This window comes from Clytia hemisphaerica, unplaced genomic scaffold (assembly GCF_902728285.1).
Source record: "Clytia hemisphaerica strain Z4C2 unplaced genomic scaffold, Clytia hemisphaerica genome assembly, whole genome shotgun sequence".
In the NCBI taxonomy this organism is placed as follows: domain Eukaryota; kingdom Metazoa; phylum Cnidaria; class Hydrozoa; order Leptothecata; family Clytiidae; genus Clytia; species Clytia hemisphaerica.
The window spans coordinates 895,709-910,507 of record NW_027104528.1 but is presented as its reverse complement, the minus strand read 5'-3'; the positions used below and the strand labels follow the sequence as shown (position 1 = coordinate 910,507).

Here is a 14,799-nt window from a genome sequence, read left to right as displayed (position 1 = left end):
CTACTTCTTCCACCTCCTCGTCAGCAAAAACATACCTTGCTGTTCTCCAATGGCGACGCTCTGTACTTGCTGAAACAGCTGAATATTCACAATCAACACATGGGCAGTGAACATGTTTCTTGCTCAAGGATCCACAATCACAAGTTGTAACATCTTGTCTTCTCCATTTCAACTTTGGCTCCATTGTCCTTCTAAATAGACCTTTTTTCAAAGAGGCCACCCTGTTGAATAATTATGTAGTCCAGCCATAAAAACAATGATAGAGCCATGGCATAATTACAATATCATGCATATTGTAATAATTATGCATGGTTTTATCATTGTTTTTCTGCTGGACTACATAATTATTCAACAGGGTGGCCTCTTTGAAAAAAGGTCTATTTTCTTTCTATATGTCTATTTAGTAACTTGGTTTTCGGTTTTCGGTTTTCTTCTGTGTTTTGTGTATAGACTGCACTTAGTTCATAACAATAATAACAATAATCGCACGGGCTAGTTTGTCTGGTTACACCGACTATATTTAACGACATTAATTTATCTTACGTTTTATTCTGAGCTGTTAGGCCATTCACGCGCACAAAATAATTAATGCAACGCGCCAAACTAAAATGTTTTTGAACCGAATTTCAGACTCACGTGCACTTTTCATCACATCAATCTTCAAGTATCATATTAAGCAGTCAAGACAAGTCAAGTATTTATAATCAAACTCAGGTGTATTTTTTCATCGTCTAAAAAACAACAGCAAATTTTCGAGAAAACTAAAGTTTTCAGTGTAACAAATATTTAACGTTATGGATTCGCGAAACATTAACTCCATGAACATTGAACAGTTATATGATTTTCTCACTGAAAAATATTCAACAGAACTAGCAGACAAAGTCAAAGGTAAGAACATATTTTCTGATATTCCTACTTTATATTCTTGTACTTTGTATTCCTGTAGGGGATTTATAAATCATGAAAGTATACAGTACAGGTTTTTGGTAAAATTAATCAGACTTTGTTGGCTGATTTTATTATATTATGAACATTTTTATGTCATAGGTTCAATTGATTAAAAGCAATTAAAACTTTTAAATTTTTGTTCAATTCTGCCCATTAACATGACATTGTCTTGGAATATCGCAGGTTTGTGATTTGGGAAATTTTGATAAAAAATTTTGCTCGGATGTTATATAAATATTTACTTGGTTATTGACCTTGGTTGCTGCACAACACAGGAGAGGGACTAAGGTTAATAATTCTCCCACTTACAGCAGTTCACTTGGCAAGTGAATGAACCTTCGCCTGGGTCAACCATGTGAGGGGAATTGGGTAGTAGTTAGTCAAAGGTGCTGACGGGGCGCTCGTTGAAAGTATAACTATATAATAGTTAAGAAAATAGGCCTCAAAGCCTCCTGCAACTCAACCAAATAGAAATAGACATCTATTTTTTTACATGCACATTTTATAAAGCTTAAGAATCTTTGAAGCTAAACTATCTGTCTAAAAAAAGTACTGATCCCTCAATTGAGATCACGAAGGCCTGGATAACCTTCATAAGTGTCTTTGATTGCGACTAAAGCTTAAGGTCATATTATCCGACCTTTTGAATTCTTTGGTGTCCGGATTTGTACTTGCGCGCTTATTCAAGCCATACCAAACCTTGTTTGAGTATGCACATATTTTTGGAAATGTAGCTTTAAAGAAAAAAAATTAAAACCACAGTAGCTGATCTGTACTGCAAATAGTGATCACGGAGCTGATTGATTTCTGGAGTTTGCTCACATATCTCATTACTATAAAGTCCCAACTTTTTTTAATATAGCAGAATTAATAGAAAAAAATTTAAAAAGTTTATCAAAATACTTTTTCTAAATCGTAACACAAATAATTCCTTTAAATATAATCTACCTTAAGAGAAGTAATTTTGGTGAGAATTTACTTTGGTGAGTGGGCAATTTCTTATTATAATTTTGTTGAGAATTTATTCCAGTCTGTATTTTGTTGACTTTAAATGTTCGAGATTGTGCTCATTCTTCTTTAAAAAATTGGTATATGGCTGCTGTGGGGTGAAATCAGAAGTACAATGGTGTACAAGCTATCTATCGGTACTACGTTAGCTCATCCCTGATTTCATCATTTTTTCACTTTGAAAGCGACGCAAAATGATATTATTTCAAGTTCAGGGTACATACATGAATGATAAACTCAAAGATTCTTAAAGCTTTAGTGTGTAAAGTACCAGATTATGTCCTAAACTAGACCCAATTTTAGAATGTATTCCAATAAAGTACCTTAAGGAAAGAAATTTTGGCAATTGGGCTCATTCGCTAATTTCAGTGCAATTTTGCAGAATAGAGAAAGAATTTAGCAAGAATTAAGTTGAAAATTTTTGCGAAATTTTCTATAGTTTTTCTAAATTTTTGCCAGCCTGATTAATCAAGCTCGAATTCACAAGGCTAAGGTAAGATACAGCTTATGGCAATATAGAGTATTGGTGCTTTAAAGATTTTTATGTTTGCGGATTTTGAAGTTTGCCTCTGAATTCTGGTTTAAAAAAAGCACTGCACCCGTTAAAATTTTGTATTAATTTTAATTTTTTATTTTTACAGCCTCTAACATTGATGGGAAGCTTTTTACTGTAATGTGCCAAAGCACTAGTAAACATCACTACTTTTCTATGTTGGAGCTGTCTCTAGTGGAAATGTTGAAATTAGAAAGCGACTTTACTGCAATTTCACCAATAATTACATCAAAAACACCCGTCACACCAAGTTCGCACGCTTTAGTTACTGGCCGTCACAGATTACAGTAAGTGATAAGTTTACCATTTTAATGTAAATGACAATTATTTTTACTGACGATGTTCTTAAAATAAAGGTATAGCTCTCAAAAGATACTTATTCTAGGTAAATTAAAGGAGAATAGAAATATGGGTCTTATCATGTTGACAAAATAGCTCTAAATTAATTTGTGTGTAATTTGATAATGCAAATAAAGGCCAAACTCTCATTGACTTATTCTAATTGTTGTATTAATTTATTCCCTTAAAACCCTATTCACACTTTGCTTTTAGGGGCGGTTCAAAACTAGGCTGTTTCAGAGACCTGTAGTTTATATAACAATGATATCTTGTTTTTCATTTTTACAATTGTGATTTTAAATATTTTAGGTTAAAAATGATCCGGGCAGAATCTATCAAAATGTGGCCCGATAATCACAACCTACCACGCTTTGACACTGATGTAAACAAAGATGCTTTAGCTAAGCTGGTGTCAACTCTTAAGTCAAAAAGCTTGTTTGGACATTTGGATAAGAAAGCCATCAAAGCCAAAGTTCTGTCGCACATGACGGATAGGCGGAAAACATCAAGAAAAATTGATTTCGTATGTATTGATTTTGATTTTCAAATTATTGTTTTCTTTATTTTGCCATCTTCCTATTTTTAATTTAGGTTATATTGGAACTGGCTATTTTTTCTGCTTCTGACTTATTTTCTTTGTATGTTGTTTTGTTATTACCAAATTTTTGCAATATGACCAGGGGGGGGTACATCCGCAGGGTACTAACCCATAGCCGGGTGGTGGTGTCTAATTTGGAAATTAAAAAAAGTTAGTACCCGGTACTAATTTTGGGGTGGGGGTGGGTATATCTCCAATTTTAAGTTAGTACCCGGTACCAATTTTAGGGTGGGGTGGGTATCATTTCAATTTTTCTTCAAGTACTCAGGCCCTGAATATGGTACATTTGTTTAATTTTTTGTCTTCAACTTTCAAAGGTACTTTCCCTGCTTATCAAGTATGTAGGGAAGTTTGGAGGTTGTTAGTTTCAATAGTTTTCAGAAAAAAGAGCTGTTATGTTTCTATCAATAAGGAATTATTTTATTCAAATTCGTGGGTACTTTCCCTACTTTCTAAGAGGAGAATTTTATGACCACTAAGTTATACCAAGAAAGTTTTAAAACTTTCTTGGTTATACAAATATTGAAATAGCTTTAATGTAAAGAAAGCTATTGTTCAAAATCAGTATTGTTTTAATAAGTGAGAAGGATAGTTCGTCTTTGATATCTCAAGTTAGAACGAGGTATATGTTTGTCATTTCCTTCTGATGAAAAGAATTACAAGCTGTTGCATCCAAAGTGATACAATCTGTCTTTTAAACAATAAAATTCTTATCCAAACTGATGGCTCTTACAGCCTGGTTTTTGTTAGAGGAGTTAGTTTATTTTAGTTTATTGCAGTTTATATTATACCCTATAGCTTATTTCTGTTTATTTCTGTTTGTTTGTTTGTTTGTCTGTTAATGACAATTAAGACGGAGGCAGGTCAACTAAGCAAAGCCAACCAGAGCCAACAATGCAACTTTTTTCTATTTCAACTTCTTTCATAAGATTGACACAGTTTTGAATAATTTGAATAAATTACCAATCTATTGAAGAAAAAAATAAGGAAATCCATCCAATCCAAGCTTTCATACTATTCTTCATTTTTTATCAACTTGATTTTATCAACTTCTGATAGATATATACTTTTATTGCCGTTATTACATATAATATTTTACTTTTGCCAAAGAATTTCTTTGTTTTACCTTTGTAATTAAAAGTTGTGTTTGATTTAAAGAACTTTTAAGAGGATCTGAGTTAAAAACATGGTATATACAAGTCATAATAACAACAAAGAGCTGCTTTTGCTGGCTTTTGAAAGATTGGGACCATGCTTGGCAAGTTTTAAGGGTGGTGTCTCCTATTTTCCTTGGTAATTTTAAAGCCGGTACCCGGTACTAAAAAGGGGGTGGGGGTCCCTTTTTCCTTAAAAAAAAAGTAAGTACCCGGTACTAAAAGGGGGGTGGGGGTCCCTTTTTCCTTAAGAAAAAGTAAGTACCCGGTACTAAAAAGGGGGTGGTGGTACCTAAGACAATTTTTCTTAAAAATCAGGTTAGTACCCTATGGGTTAGTACCCTGCGGCTGTACCCCCCCCCTGATATGACCTATCTTAAGTCTGGCTGAGTATGTGGATATCATAATTTATAAAACATTGAATTACATTTTAGATCACCAAAAAATCCAATTCAATGAAATTACCTAAGGAAATAGTCACCACACCACAAAAACCAAACAACAACAAGGATTTCGAGGATGAAGAAGAGTCACCATTTAATTCTATCTCTCCAAAAAGATGTGTAAGAATAAATTTAAAATTCAGGCAAGGATTGAGAAGTTTTAAAAGAGTGGTTTTAAGCATACAGCTGTTCTAGTTATATATTATTATTATTGTTATTATTATTGACCCCTTGGTTATACGCTTTTTGGCTAAATCCAATTTCAGAGAAAGGGTTGACCTCGAGGGTGGAAATGCCTTTCTGCTTTAAGGCTAATTTTAATTTTGAGAAAATTTCTATAAATTATCTAAAAAGAAAAAGGGTGTATTATACAATTGTTTCTTATTCCATGAAATGCCAAGTATGTGGATTAATAAGATATTTGTAAATAACTGAATTATATTTTTAGGCTGAATCTTCAAAAGAATCACCGGAGAAAATATCCACATATTCCACGTCCACTTCCACTTCCACAAATAAAAAGTTAAACATGAACATGAGTGAGGAAGAAGAGTCACAGACACAATTCAATTTTCCATCACCAAAAATACGTGTAAGAATAAATTTTTAATTTTAAACAAATAGATTGGTAATCGACAGAGCTCCAGGCTTTTAAGTTTTCCTCTTGGTCTGTAAGACTTATGCTTTGCCATTAATGACCCAGGGAGATTTGTAAACAATCTTCTATATTTGTTCTCTCAATTTTTCTTGCTTTTCTCACTTTTTAAATTGCTTTTCTCATTTTTTATCATTTTTATTGAAAAAAAATGGCTTGGCTCTTCGATTTCCCTAGTAAACTAGCATCTGTTTACTTTTCAGAAAGTTAGCAAGGATGACCAACAGCGTGAAAGCAGCAACAGTAAGTTGGATTTCCTTTTGGACAAGTAATGAAACATTGATAAAAATCAGTCATTTTAATTCTTTAAGCTCGTGACCACTCAGGAAAATAATGCCCAAATATCTCAGGGAGAAAGAAATGCCTCAAAAGGAACGTGTGAGAACCAGATTGTTTAGACAATGTTCTCTTCTATTTTATTTAGTATCTCAAAGTCAAACGAGCTCCAAATTTATCAACCAAGTCAATGTAGAAGGTAAGGCGGATATTTCATAACTTGCCAAAATCCTGATAAAATTTTTACCAGAAACGTTTAAAAAAGTCTACTTTTCACAGAATTTGATATTTTTTTAATGATATGTGAATCTTGAAAGTTTTCTAATTTTTTTTGAAAGTTCCTTCTTTTGCCCCCCTCTCCCTGCTTATTCCAAACTCCCCGGCTATTAGGCACCCAAGAGTAATAATATAATCTTTCGTTTCAGATCTGACCAACAAGGATTTCGAAAATATTGCAAGAATATTCAGCAACAAAAAGACCTTGAGCAAATCTGCAATTCTTGCAGATGTTACAAACTTTAAACAGTTGCGTTTGGACGTAAGGAACATGAGAGACATCCACCTGATGGCTGAGAGTGTGGGGCGTCAGCTGGTCGAACACCGCATGGTGATCATTGGGTCTTGTCCAGTTACGGAGAAAGATGATGTCATTCTTATTGCAAAGTAATTCTTTTTACAGCTTATCTTTAGGGTAACAATCTTTTTTTCGGAATAAAAGTCTTTTATTTAAGTTATTTCAGAATTAAAGGTCCCATTACACATGAAATATTGAGAAGAATTAGAGAATTTCTCGTTGTACCTGTAATTCTTTACCTCATTCTTCAGCAAAATACACCCTTGAATGGGAAAAGAATTAGTTTTCATTTTTTGTCTGATTTTTTTTATGTCGCTTTCAACATCGTGTGTCTTTTTATGATGTTTGTTTACATTTTTGATTTTCATAGATTATGATATATTGTTTAAAAATTAAGGAATAAGGGCCTGGTTTTTCAACAAAGTCCAGAAAATACTGCAAACACGAAAAAAATTAAGTTTTTAGTCTAGGCTAGGTGTTTTTATGGTTTTTTGAAAACACTGCAACACATGTGTACTGTACTTAATAGGAAATGTTTCTGGTACTTTCAGTGTAAATTTAAAATAAAAAAGTTTGATTTTAATTAATTTGGACAATTTGATAATATTATACTTAGCGCAATAAACGATGCGTTCACTGTATTCTTTAATTGCTCTTGTGCAAAATACATAGAAGAATCCAAGTAGAATTAAGTAAGAATAATATATTTTTTTCTTTATACGTTTATATTTTGGTTCTAGTCTTTTAGTTATATCTCCTTTTTTTCTCTTACTAAGTTCCAATTCAGCTAATTCAAGTCCGTACTTTTGAGAATAACATGTGTTTCATTCATTTTTTCATTTCGTTCTTAGGCTTTACTAGCGTCTGCTAGGAAGTATTCCACTTTGGCACGTTTATTATTTTATTTATTAGGTTTTAACATGTATATTATCTTTTGTTGTACATATTTCTAGGTATACTTCATACAAAAAATTTTCATTTGGGGTGATAAAAAAAGATTTTTGTCCTGTACCTTTTATTGTATAGGAAACATTTTAACAAATATTTATTTTTTACTGTAAATACTTAACACTTTTTGTATGTATTTCATGTCTATTTTTCTCTAAATCTTAATGTTTTAATTGAAGATATTTATGACGTGTGTAACTAAATAATCTTACATATTTTTCAGTCAAATTCCCGTCTTCATGCTTGATGCATATATTCTCTCTCTCTCTCTCAAATATTGTGTCGTTTTTCGTTTCTGAATGTGTATATTTAAATAGGTAATTCCAGGCTGGCATTTCTTCGTTTTCATCCTCGAATATGTTAATCTCAAACCTGACATTTCTTCGTTTTTACGTACGATATATAAATATTCCAGGTATTACGTCATTTTCGTCCCCGATTATGTAAATATCCAGCCTGGAAAAACGTTATTTTCGTCTCCAAATATGTAAATATCCAGCCTGGAATTACGTCATTTTCACCCCCGAATATGTAGATATCCAGCCTGGAATTACGTCATTTTCGCCCCCGAATATGTAAATATCCAGCCTGGAATTACGTCATTTTCGCCCCCGAATATGTAAATATCCAGCCTGGAATTATGTCATTTTCGCCCCCGAATATGTAAATATCCAGCCTGGAACTACGTCATTTTCGCCCCCGAATATATAAATATCCAACCTGGAAACACGTCATTTTCATCCCTGAATAAATAAATATCCAAAATGGAAAAATGCTTTCCTCCCTGGAAATAAGCCCTTTTCGAGCCTGAAAATACTGTTTTGTGAAATATATCGAGGCTGGAAAATTATAATATCTGGTGTGAATAAAGCACTTTTCCTACCCTGGAAAAAGGTATTTTTCCAAGGCTGGAAGAAGCGTCAACTTTCCAGGGCTGATCCAGTCCTGGAATTTAGCAATTTTCCAGGTGGGAAAGTGGTCAATTTCCAACCCTGGAATTCGAACTTTTTTTCCTGTGTAGGTGGTCGGTCTATTTGTAACATTTCTACGCATTGCGCATCGGAAAGCCCGATAAAAAAAACGGAAATAGCCCGGAAATAAGACGGTACAAACGTTTCAACGTTAAATCACTATATCCATTTTCATTTTTCGAAGCAACAATGAATATAAGATACGGCGAGGTTAAACAAAGAGTAGTAGTCTAGTTAGTTATTACACTTTGATAACACAGTTGATGAAAATGTGGAGCAACTTACAGCTGATTTTCTGTTCTTGGCAGTAGATTTATCAAATGTATTTCGTAATTTCATTCCCTCTAAAGAGAGTAACACAAGAAGAAATGAAATATAGGAAGAATGGGAATTAGGTGAACACGGGAAGAAGGGAAATGAGGATAACACGGGATTATTGGAAATATGTGACGAATTCTGAAAATATTAAGAAACTATTGGAGCTTTGAAGCTCTTAATCGTTAGATTCGAACCCAGTATACATTTAAAACTGTTTTACATTAGGTAGGGTAAAGTGTGGACCTTGGTCCAGATCCAATAAGGCGACCAACTCTCAAATCAAATAGCCACCCCTTTCATGTTCTGCTTTGCTTAGCTCATAGCCAAGACAGATTTAAAATAATCATAAGACAGTTTTTTTAAAGTGAAGATTCACGAAAAAAGTAGCATTTCAATCTATGTAACACTTATCAAAAACAACTTCCCTCGTACAAAAAAACATCGGAGAATGTGTCTAAAACTCTTAGATTACAGACCCACTCACGCAAATCGTTTCAATTCATTCAACACTTGACACAAAAAAATTACATCATTCATACCAAAAGCATCAGAGAGTGTCAAATCATCTTCATCTTCGTTATCCATGTCCATATCCAAAGGAGTGAACGCGTATCTAAAGGATGTTTGAAGGTTTTGTTTTTAAATAAGAGTGGTATCGTTTGCTTTACCCATTAATTTTAATTCATTAGCTTTTTGATATTATATTGACACGTATGTGGACCAAGATTGGTCAGAAAGAGGGAAAGAAACATGTTTTTATGCTTGTATCAGCACAATAATGAGCACGATAACTTGTATATTTTTTCAAGCTAGTTTTACACTTCGCTTGACACTCGTTCAGTTTTGAAAATGACTATCAAATTGGACGTGGACGTAAATATCAACTATCAACTTGGGTTCCATTATTTCAATATTTTAAGACAAGTATTAATAATTACTGGACATCAAGCAAATAGGCATCAAGTACCATTTTATACTAAATACAAAGTTTTAGATATAAGCCGACCGCAGGTTGAACCCACAACCTTGCACCTCGTAACAAAGTGCTCGACCTATGCACTACTGCGGTCATTAATTTAGTTACTTTGGTTCTATTGTACTGTATAAGAACAATGTTTATCACCTTTGGTTGTTTATACTTGGTTTCCATAGAATCATAATAACAGCCAATATCAAAGCGAAAAGGACCGGACACAAAGCTTCGTTCAACCAAAACGTCGTTACTGGCTGAAAAAGCATGAAGAAACAAAGTAGAGTTTATAACACGTATATAGTGTAACTAACTTATTCCATACTAGCAATGTTAAGTCCCCCTGTCCGGCTGGTACTAAAATTCCAGACATATTGTATGAGAACTAAAGTTCAAAAATTTTTTTAACATGCCATTACTTCAAAGGAGAGAATTTGAATTTTCCTTAAAAATCTTATCAAATTTTTCAGATTTCTTCTGGATACCATCCCATGATACTAAAAGGATTTTTAATTTTTTTTTAGTATGACACCCACGACACAAAGCGTCATGATGTTTGAGATTTTAGTACACCCCAGCCCCCTGATTAGCTAATAACTTTTGCGTTGTTCTTATGATTCAAGAAAATATTCACCAAAATTTGGAATAACATCGACCAAAATCGTCAAAATCGGGTTGCTTTTCGACTTTCGATACCCGATATCTGCTATGTCCGCAAGTTTGAGTTTACGAAAAATATAGAACTTACAACAAATATTATTAATTAGTTTATAAATGTCACGAATAATAAGGTAGAAAAATAAAGTCCTTAAAACTTACGACACAGTCATTGAATATCTTTTCTTCAATCCACATGTATGCCAGTGATGCTGGAAATGAGATGTTTGGAAAACATATTCAAGATATAGTAAATAACTTAAGACTGAATATTGGTTTTTATCCAGTGTTGTAAAACCAGATTTTCTAACAGAAATATTGCTACATAAAAAGAACTCCTTTTAGTAGACGGAACATAGATATAGAACATAGATATCTTATATAAAACACTAGATAGAGCTACTCTGTATTTCCCAAGCAACGGCAGGTGAAGCAAAATAATGCGCCATCTTTGCTGAAAGTAGGTCGTAGTTCGGTACCGGCAATTTGTTCAACCAAGCAAAAAAAACTGAATGGCGCGAAGCGACGAGCAGAAATATAGGCTTGATCGATCAAATTGCCGGCGCCGAACTATGGTCTACTTATCAAAGATTGCGGATTATTTTGATTCGAATAAGGACGGAGAAGCTCAATCTAGTGTTTTATATAAGATATCTGTGGTTGGGAAGTGTAAGGAAACAACCCACTATTTCCAATTTCAAAAGCCAAGGACAAAATTTTATATTTTTCTACAACGACAAAGAATCACTATGATTCCAAAATTATTTTGGATGAAGTAAAGTTTTTCTGATATATTTACCTAATACAGTGAATATGAGTGTGTTGGTGAAATGCCTGTATAATGTCAACTTAATAATGTTCTTTCTGATCCTCAATGTTCGTGTGGTTTGCACCACAGATTTGAATATCCAACAGTAGATTGAAACCTCTAGAACCGCCAATGGTGCCAATGCAAACATCTTCTTATTCGTCATTCCCATAAAGTAATTCTAAAGAAGTTATTGAATGGAAGACGTTTGAAATGGGTTTTGAAAGATTATGGTGTAGAGGTTCAATTATTTTTAATTTTGAGAAGTATTTTTATAGGTCCTGTTTCTTAGAATATGTTAGGAACTCATGCATGCGACTATCATTGAGTCTGCTAAATGACGCGCCTTACACGCCCACGCGCCCTGGTAATTTGACGCGCCCTAAAAATTTGGCGCGCCCTAAAAATTTGACACGCCCTAAAAATTTGACACGCCCTAAAAATTTGACGCGCCCTAAAAATTTGACGCGCCTTAAAATATCGACGCGCCCTGATAATTTGACGCGCCCTGATAATTTGACACTACCTAAGTAGTGAAATGAAACACTTTTCTTTTGATACTTTTTTAATGAGCCTAAAAATGGTTAGTTTTAGCTCACCATGCCTGTTTTGTGAAAAATTTATTTGGTGTAAAAAGCTTCTTACCATATGCAAGTAGAAGTATTTTCCAGTGTTTTTGTTGTATCGTTTTTTTTTTCTAGAAGTTTTTCTTGTTTTAAAGTTTTTTAAAAAGTTTTTACTGTATTTTTAGTACTTCACTTTTGCCTTATGGTAAGAAATCTTTTGATTGATTTGAAAATCAGAGTTTTCTCTGTCTCATAAAAAGTGTCGTATGAGCTCGATATCTTACTTCTTTGTGAAGTTATTCAATATTTTTTCTATTTACGACGTCATCAAAATGTTGGATTTTTAACGGTTTTTCCAAAAATTTTCGAGTTTGATGAATTAGGGACAATCTGCCTGGTTAGATTCATCACTGACACCAAAAATAGGTATGTTTAAGGGGTAGGAGTACATGCTTTAAGGGGTAGGAGTACACGCTGTTTCGGAAAAAAACGAAAAAAGATGCCTTCCGACCCTTTAGCAACAAAACACTTTTCTTTTGTTACTTTTTAAATGAACTTAAAAGTTCACATACTTCACTTTTGCCTTATGGTAAAAAATCTTTTGATTGATTTGAAAATCAGAGTTTTCTCCATGTCTCATAAAGAATGTTGTTCTTATCCCAGTGTCGTTCTATAAGCGATTGAGGATACAAACCTTTTTCCCGAGTATTTTATTACCGAGCCATAATTCGTGTTTTCAGTACATGATTTTTTTCTACGTCACTGCAGTAATCAAATTATTATTTTAAATCACTCTTTTCCAAATTGAGATGTACATTTAACAAAGACAGCGACAATGGAAAACGTTTCAAAAATTCCCAAGTCAAAGATGATTACAAAAAGTTGGGCTTTCTGTGAAGGGACAAATTTGTGCATTTTCCCCTGTAAATTGAATAGAAATAACGTGTAGCATGCACAAACTCTATGAAATAAACTAATAAAGCGTACATAAAGTGTACAGCCGATAAATGGAACGGGTCGACTTTAGGCTAATCTCTTAAGAAATGATCATTTTGCTAACGCCGACATTCTTTTATATACCAACCATGTATGATTAGACCGGTCACATTATTCCGTCCGTCAAAACCGTCGAAAACTTAAGGCACATCAAAACCCTAGGGCGTGTCGAAATCTTAGGGCGCGTCAAATTTTCAAGGCGCGTCGAAATTCTAGGGCGCGTCGAAATCATAGGGCACGTCAAATTTTGAAGGCGCGTCGAAATTCTAGGGCGCGTCAAATTTTGAAGGCGCGTCGAAGTTCTAGGGCGCGTCAAATTTTGAAGGCACGTCGAAATCATAGGGCGCGTCAAATTTTCAAGGCGCGTCAGGCGCGTTAGAAATATGACGGCGCGTGGGCGCGTAAGGTGCGTCATTTAGCAGACTCGACTATCAATAGACGCGTGATGCGTGCGACTAGTTTTAAAAACGTATTAAATGCGTGATAAGAGTACCAATTAAAAAACGAACTACGGCAGCGGTAAGTGACATGAAATAGTAAAATAAACTTTTCCAGATGGACACCATATGTCATTATAATTGAACTATCTCCCTTGAACATTGTTTCCACATGGTATCATCAAGAGTGCGCACTTAAAGAGAATGAGCTTAATCTAAATAAGTTTGTGTTTATCAACCCAGTGATATTCATATTGAAAGTTTATCGTGGCTTGGATCACGAGATTTACGTTTGGCCAGAATGGACTTCAGTTACCTCATCCCTGACTCTCATACACGCTTCAACTGAAGCCAAAATGAAATAAGCACCTCCCACAATCATCACTTTGTGTAACGTTTGGCCGAGACGTGGTCTAAATAAAACAAAGCTTTGATTAACCATATTCATCAAGAGCTATTAGTGAACCGTTCTCAGCAAAATTGGGAAACATATTTGTTTTAAGCTTAAACACACGAATTCAATCAAGCCGTTGCACATTAACAATTTGGATATAAAAATGCTGCTGTAGCTTTTATTAATTCTTTCCATCTTTAGATGAAATTTTCAAAAGACTCTAGACGTGTTGAAACCCTTTTTGCTCAAAAAAGCACCAATGTGACTATTAATTTCGATTTTTGTCCTGCCCTAAAAATACAAGTTACACTCCACAGATGGGGGGTGTAAAACTGTGACGCGCACATTACCGAAGAATTCAATATTGATAAAAACTTTTGGAAAGCTAGTAACTCTAGCCAATTAAAAAGATATCTTACTTAACAATACCAAACCCAATACTGACGATGACAACGAGGATTCTTGCCAGAGCACGTCTTGCGCATGACACAATCTCAGCAAAATACAACAAGCCGTTAGCTGTAATTATAGAAAAAAGTTTCGAAATATCTTTGTATCGCATGTTAATGTTAATGTTAATGTATATATTCTTTAAAGTCGAAAAATGTGTACAAATCTGTACTAGCTTTAAAGCTAATAGAGTTCGACTGCCTATTTTACAAAATGAATCATTCATCATCATCTGTTAATGCCCAATCGCTGACGATTTCTTCTGTAGAGCATTTTGGTTTGTAATTTGAAAATATTTTTGTTTGGTTTTGTAATTTTTTAACGAGGCGTAGTTTTGTTCTTGGGCTTCCTCTTACGCGCCAGTTGAATGCTTTATCGTTATTGTTTTTGTTGAGTTTCTTTGCTTGTTCGTGCATCTCCTTGATCTTTTTCCGTTCGTTGATTGTGAAATCTTCCGTTATACTTACCTGAAAGAAACAAGTTTCTTTTAGCATGTGTAAATTCTTCATGAGAAGATCTTTGTCATGTTGACTTTGCAGGGTGACCTTCAGAGGACGGCCATTTTTTGTTTTTCTGTCTCCTAATCTGTGGTGAGTAACATTGATTTCTGGAACATTGATGTCATCTAGGAGTTCTCGGAACCGAAATATGTCATATTTTTTCCCATTTTCTTCTTCTTCCTTATCTGGGCCTGAATATTCGAGAAACCCGTGAACGATCATATTCAGTTTTCTAG

The 14,799-nt window shown here is 34.1% G+C and overlaps 3 protein-coding genes across 5 annotated transcripts in view; 2 read left to right on the top strand and 1 right to left on the bottom strand.

Moving 5' to 3' along the window:
* LOC136822071 (transmembrane protein 87A-like) overlaps positions 1-14,791 on the bottom strand; it is a 29,030-nt gene extending 14,239 nt beyond the window's left edge. For 2 of the 3 annotated variants that reach the window (XM_067078281.1, XM_067078282.1), the window contains exons 1-7: positions 14,033-14,791; positions 13,536-13,632; positions 11,212-11,401; positions 10,575-10,624; positions 9,909-10,012; positions 9,325-9,398; positions 8,753-8,811 (exon numbers count right to left, since the gene is read on the bottom strand). In XM_067078281.1, the coding sequence (XP_066934382.1) occupies positions 8,753-8,811; positions 9,325-9,398; positions 9,909-10,012; positions 10,575-10,624; positions 11,212-11,401; positions 13,536-13,632; positions 14,033-14,295 (837 nt within the window). In that variant the 5' untranslated portion in view covers positions 14,296-14,791. The remainder of the gene's footprint in view (positions 1-8,752; positions 8,812-9,324; positions 9,399-9,908; positions 10,013-10,574; positions 10,625-11,211; positions 11,402-13,535; positions 13,633-14,032) is intronic. The other variant, XM_067078283.1, reaches the window with a different exon arrangement.
* Positions 619-3,510, top strand: LOC136822080 (uncharacterized). Its single transcript, XM_067078291.1, has 3 exons — positions 619-888; positions 2,598-2,796; positions 3,158-3,510. The coding sequence occupies exons 1-3, from the start codon at positions 795-797 to the stop codon at positions 3,432-3,434; spliced, it is 570 nt and encodes a 189-aa protein (XP_066934392.1). The 5' UTR covers positions 619-794; the 3' UTR covers positions 3,435-3,510.
* Positions 5,019-6,674, top strand: LOC136822086 (uncharacterized). Its single transcript, XM_067078301.1, has 5 exons — positions 5,019-5,163; positions 5,492-5,635; positions 5,902-5,941; positions 6,123-6,173; positions 6,400-6,674. The coding sequence occupies exons 1-5, from the start codon at positions 5,056-5,058 to the stop codon at positions 6,639-6,641; spliced, it is 585 nt and encodes a 194-aa protein (XP_066934402.1). The 5' UTR covers positions 5,019-5,055; the 3' UTR covers positions 6,642-6,674.
* Positions 14,792-14,799: the final 8 nt, after the last annotated feature.

Coding starts and splice junctions, on each gene's coding strand:
- LOC136822080 (XM_067078291.1), top strand. CDS start 795: ATGGATTCGCGAAACATTAACTCCATGAACATTGAACAGTTATATGAT. Junction 889..2,597: donor ACTAGCAGACAAAGTCAAAG/GTAAGAACATAT, acceptor TTATTTTTACAG/CCTCTAACATTGATGGGAAG. Junction 2,797..3,157: donor ACTGGCCGTCACAGATTACA/GTAAGTGATAAG, acceptor TAAATATTTTAG/GTTAAAAATGATCCGGGCAG.
- LOC136822086 (XM_067078301.1), top strand. CDS start 5,056: ATGAAATTACCTAAGGAAATAGTCACCACACCACAAAAACCAAACAAC. Junction 5,636..5,901: donor TTCCATCACCAAAAATACGT/GTAAGAATAAAT, acceptor TTTACTTTTCAG/AAAGTTAGCAAGGATGACCA. Junction 5,942..6,122: donor ACAGCGTGAAAGCAGCAACA/GTAAGTTGGATT, acceptor TATTTTATTTAG/TATCTCAAAGTCAAACGAGC.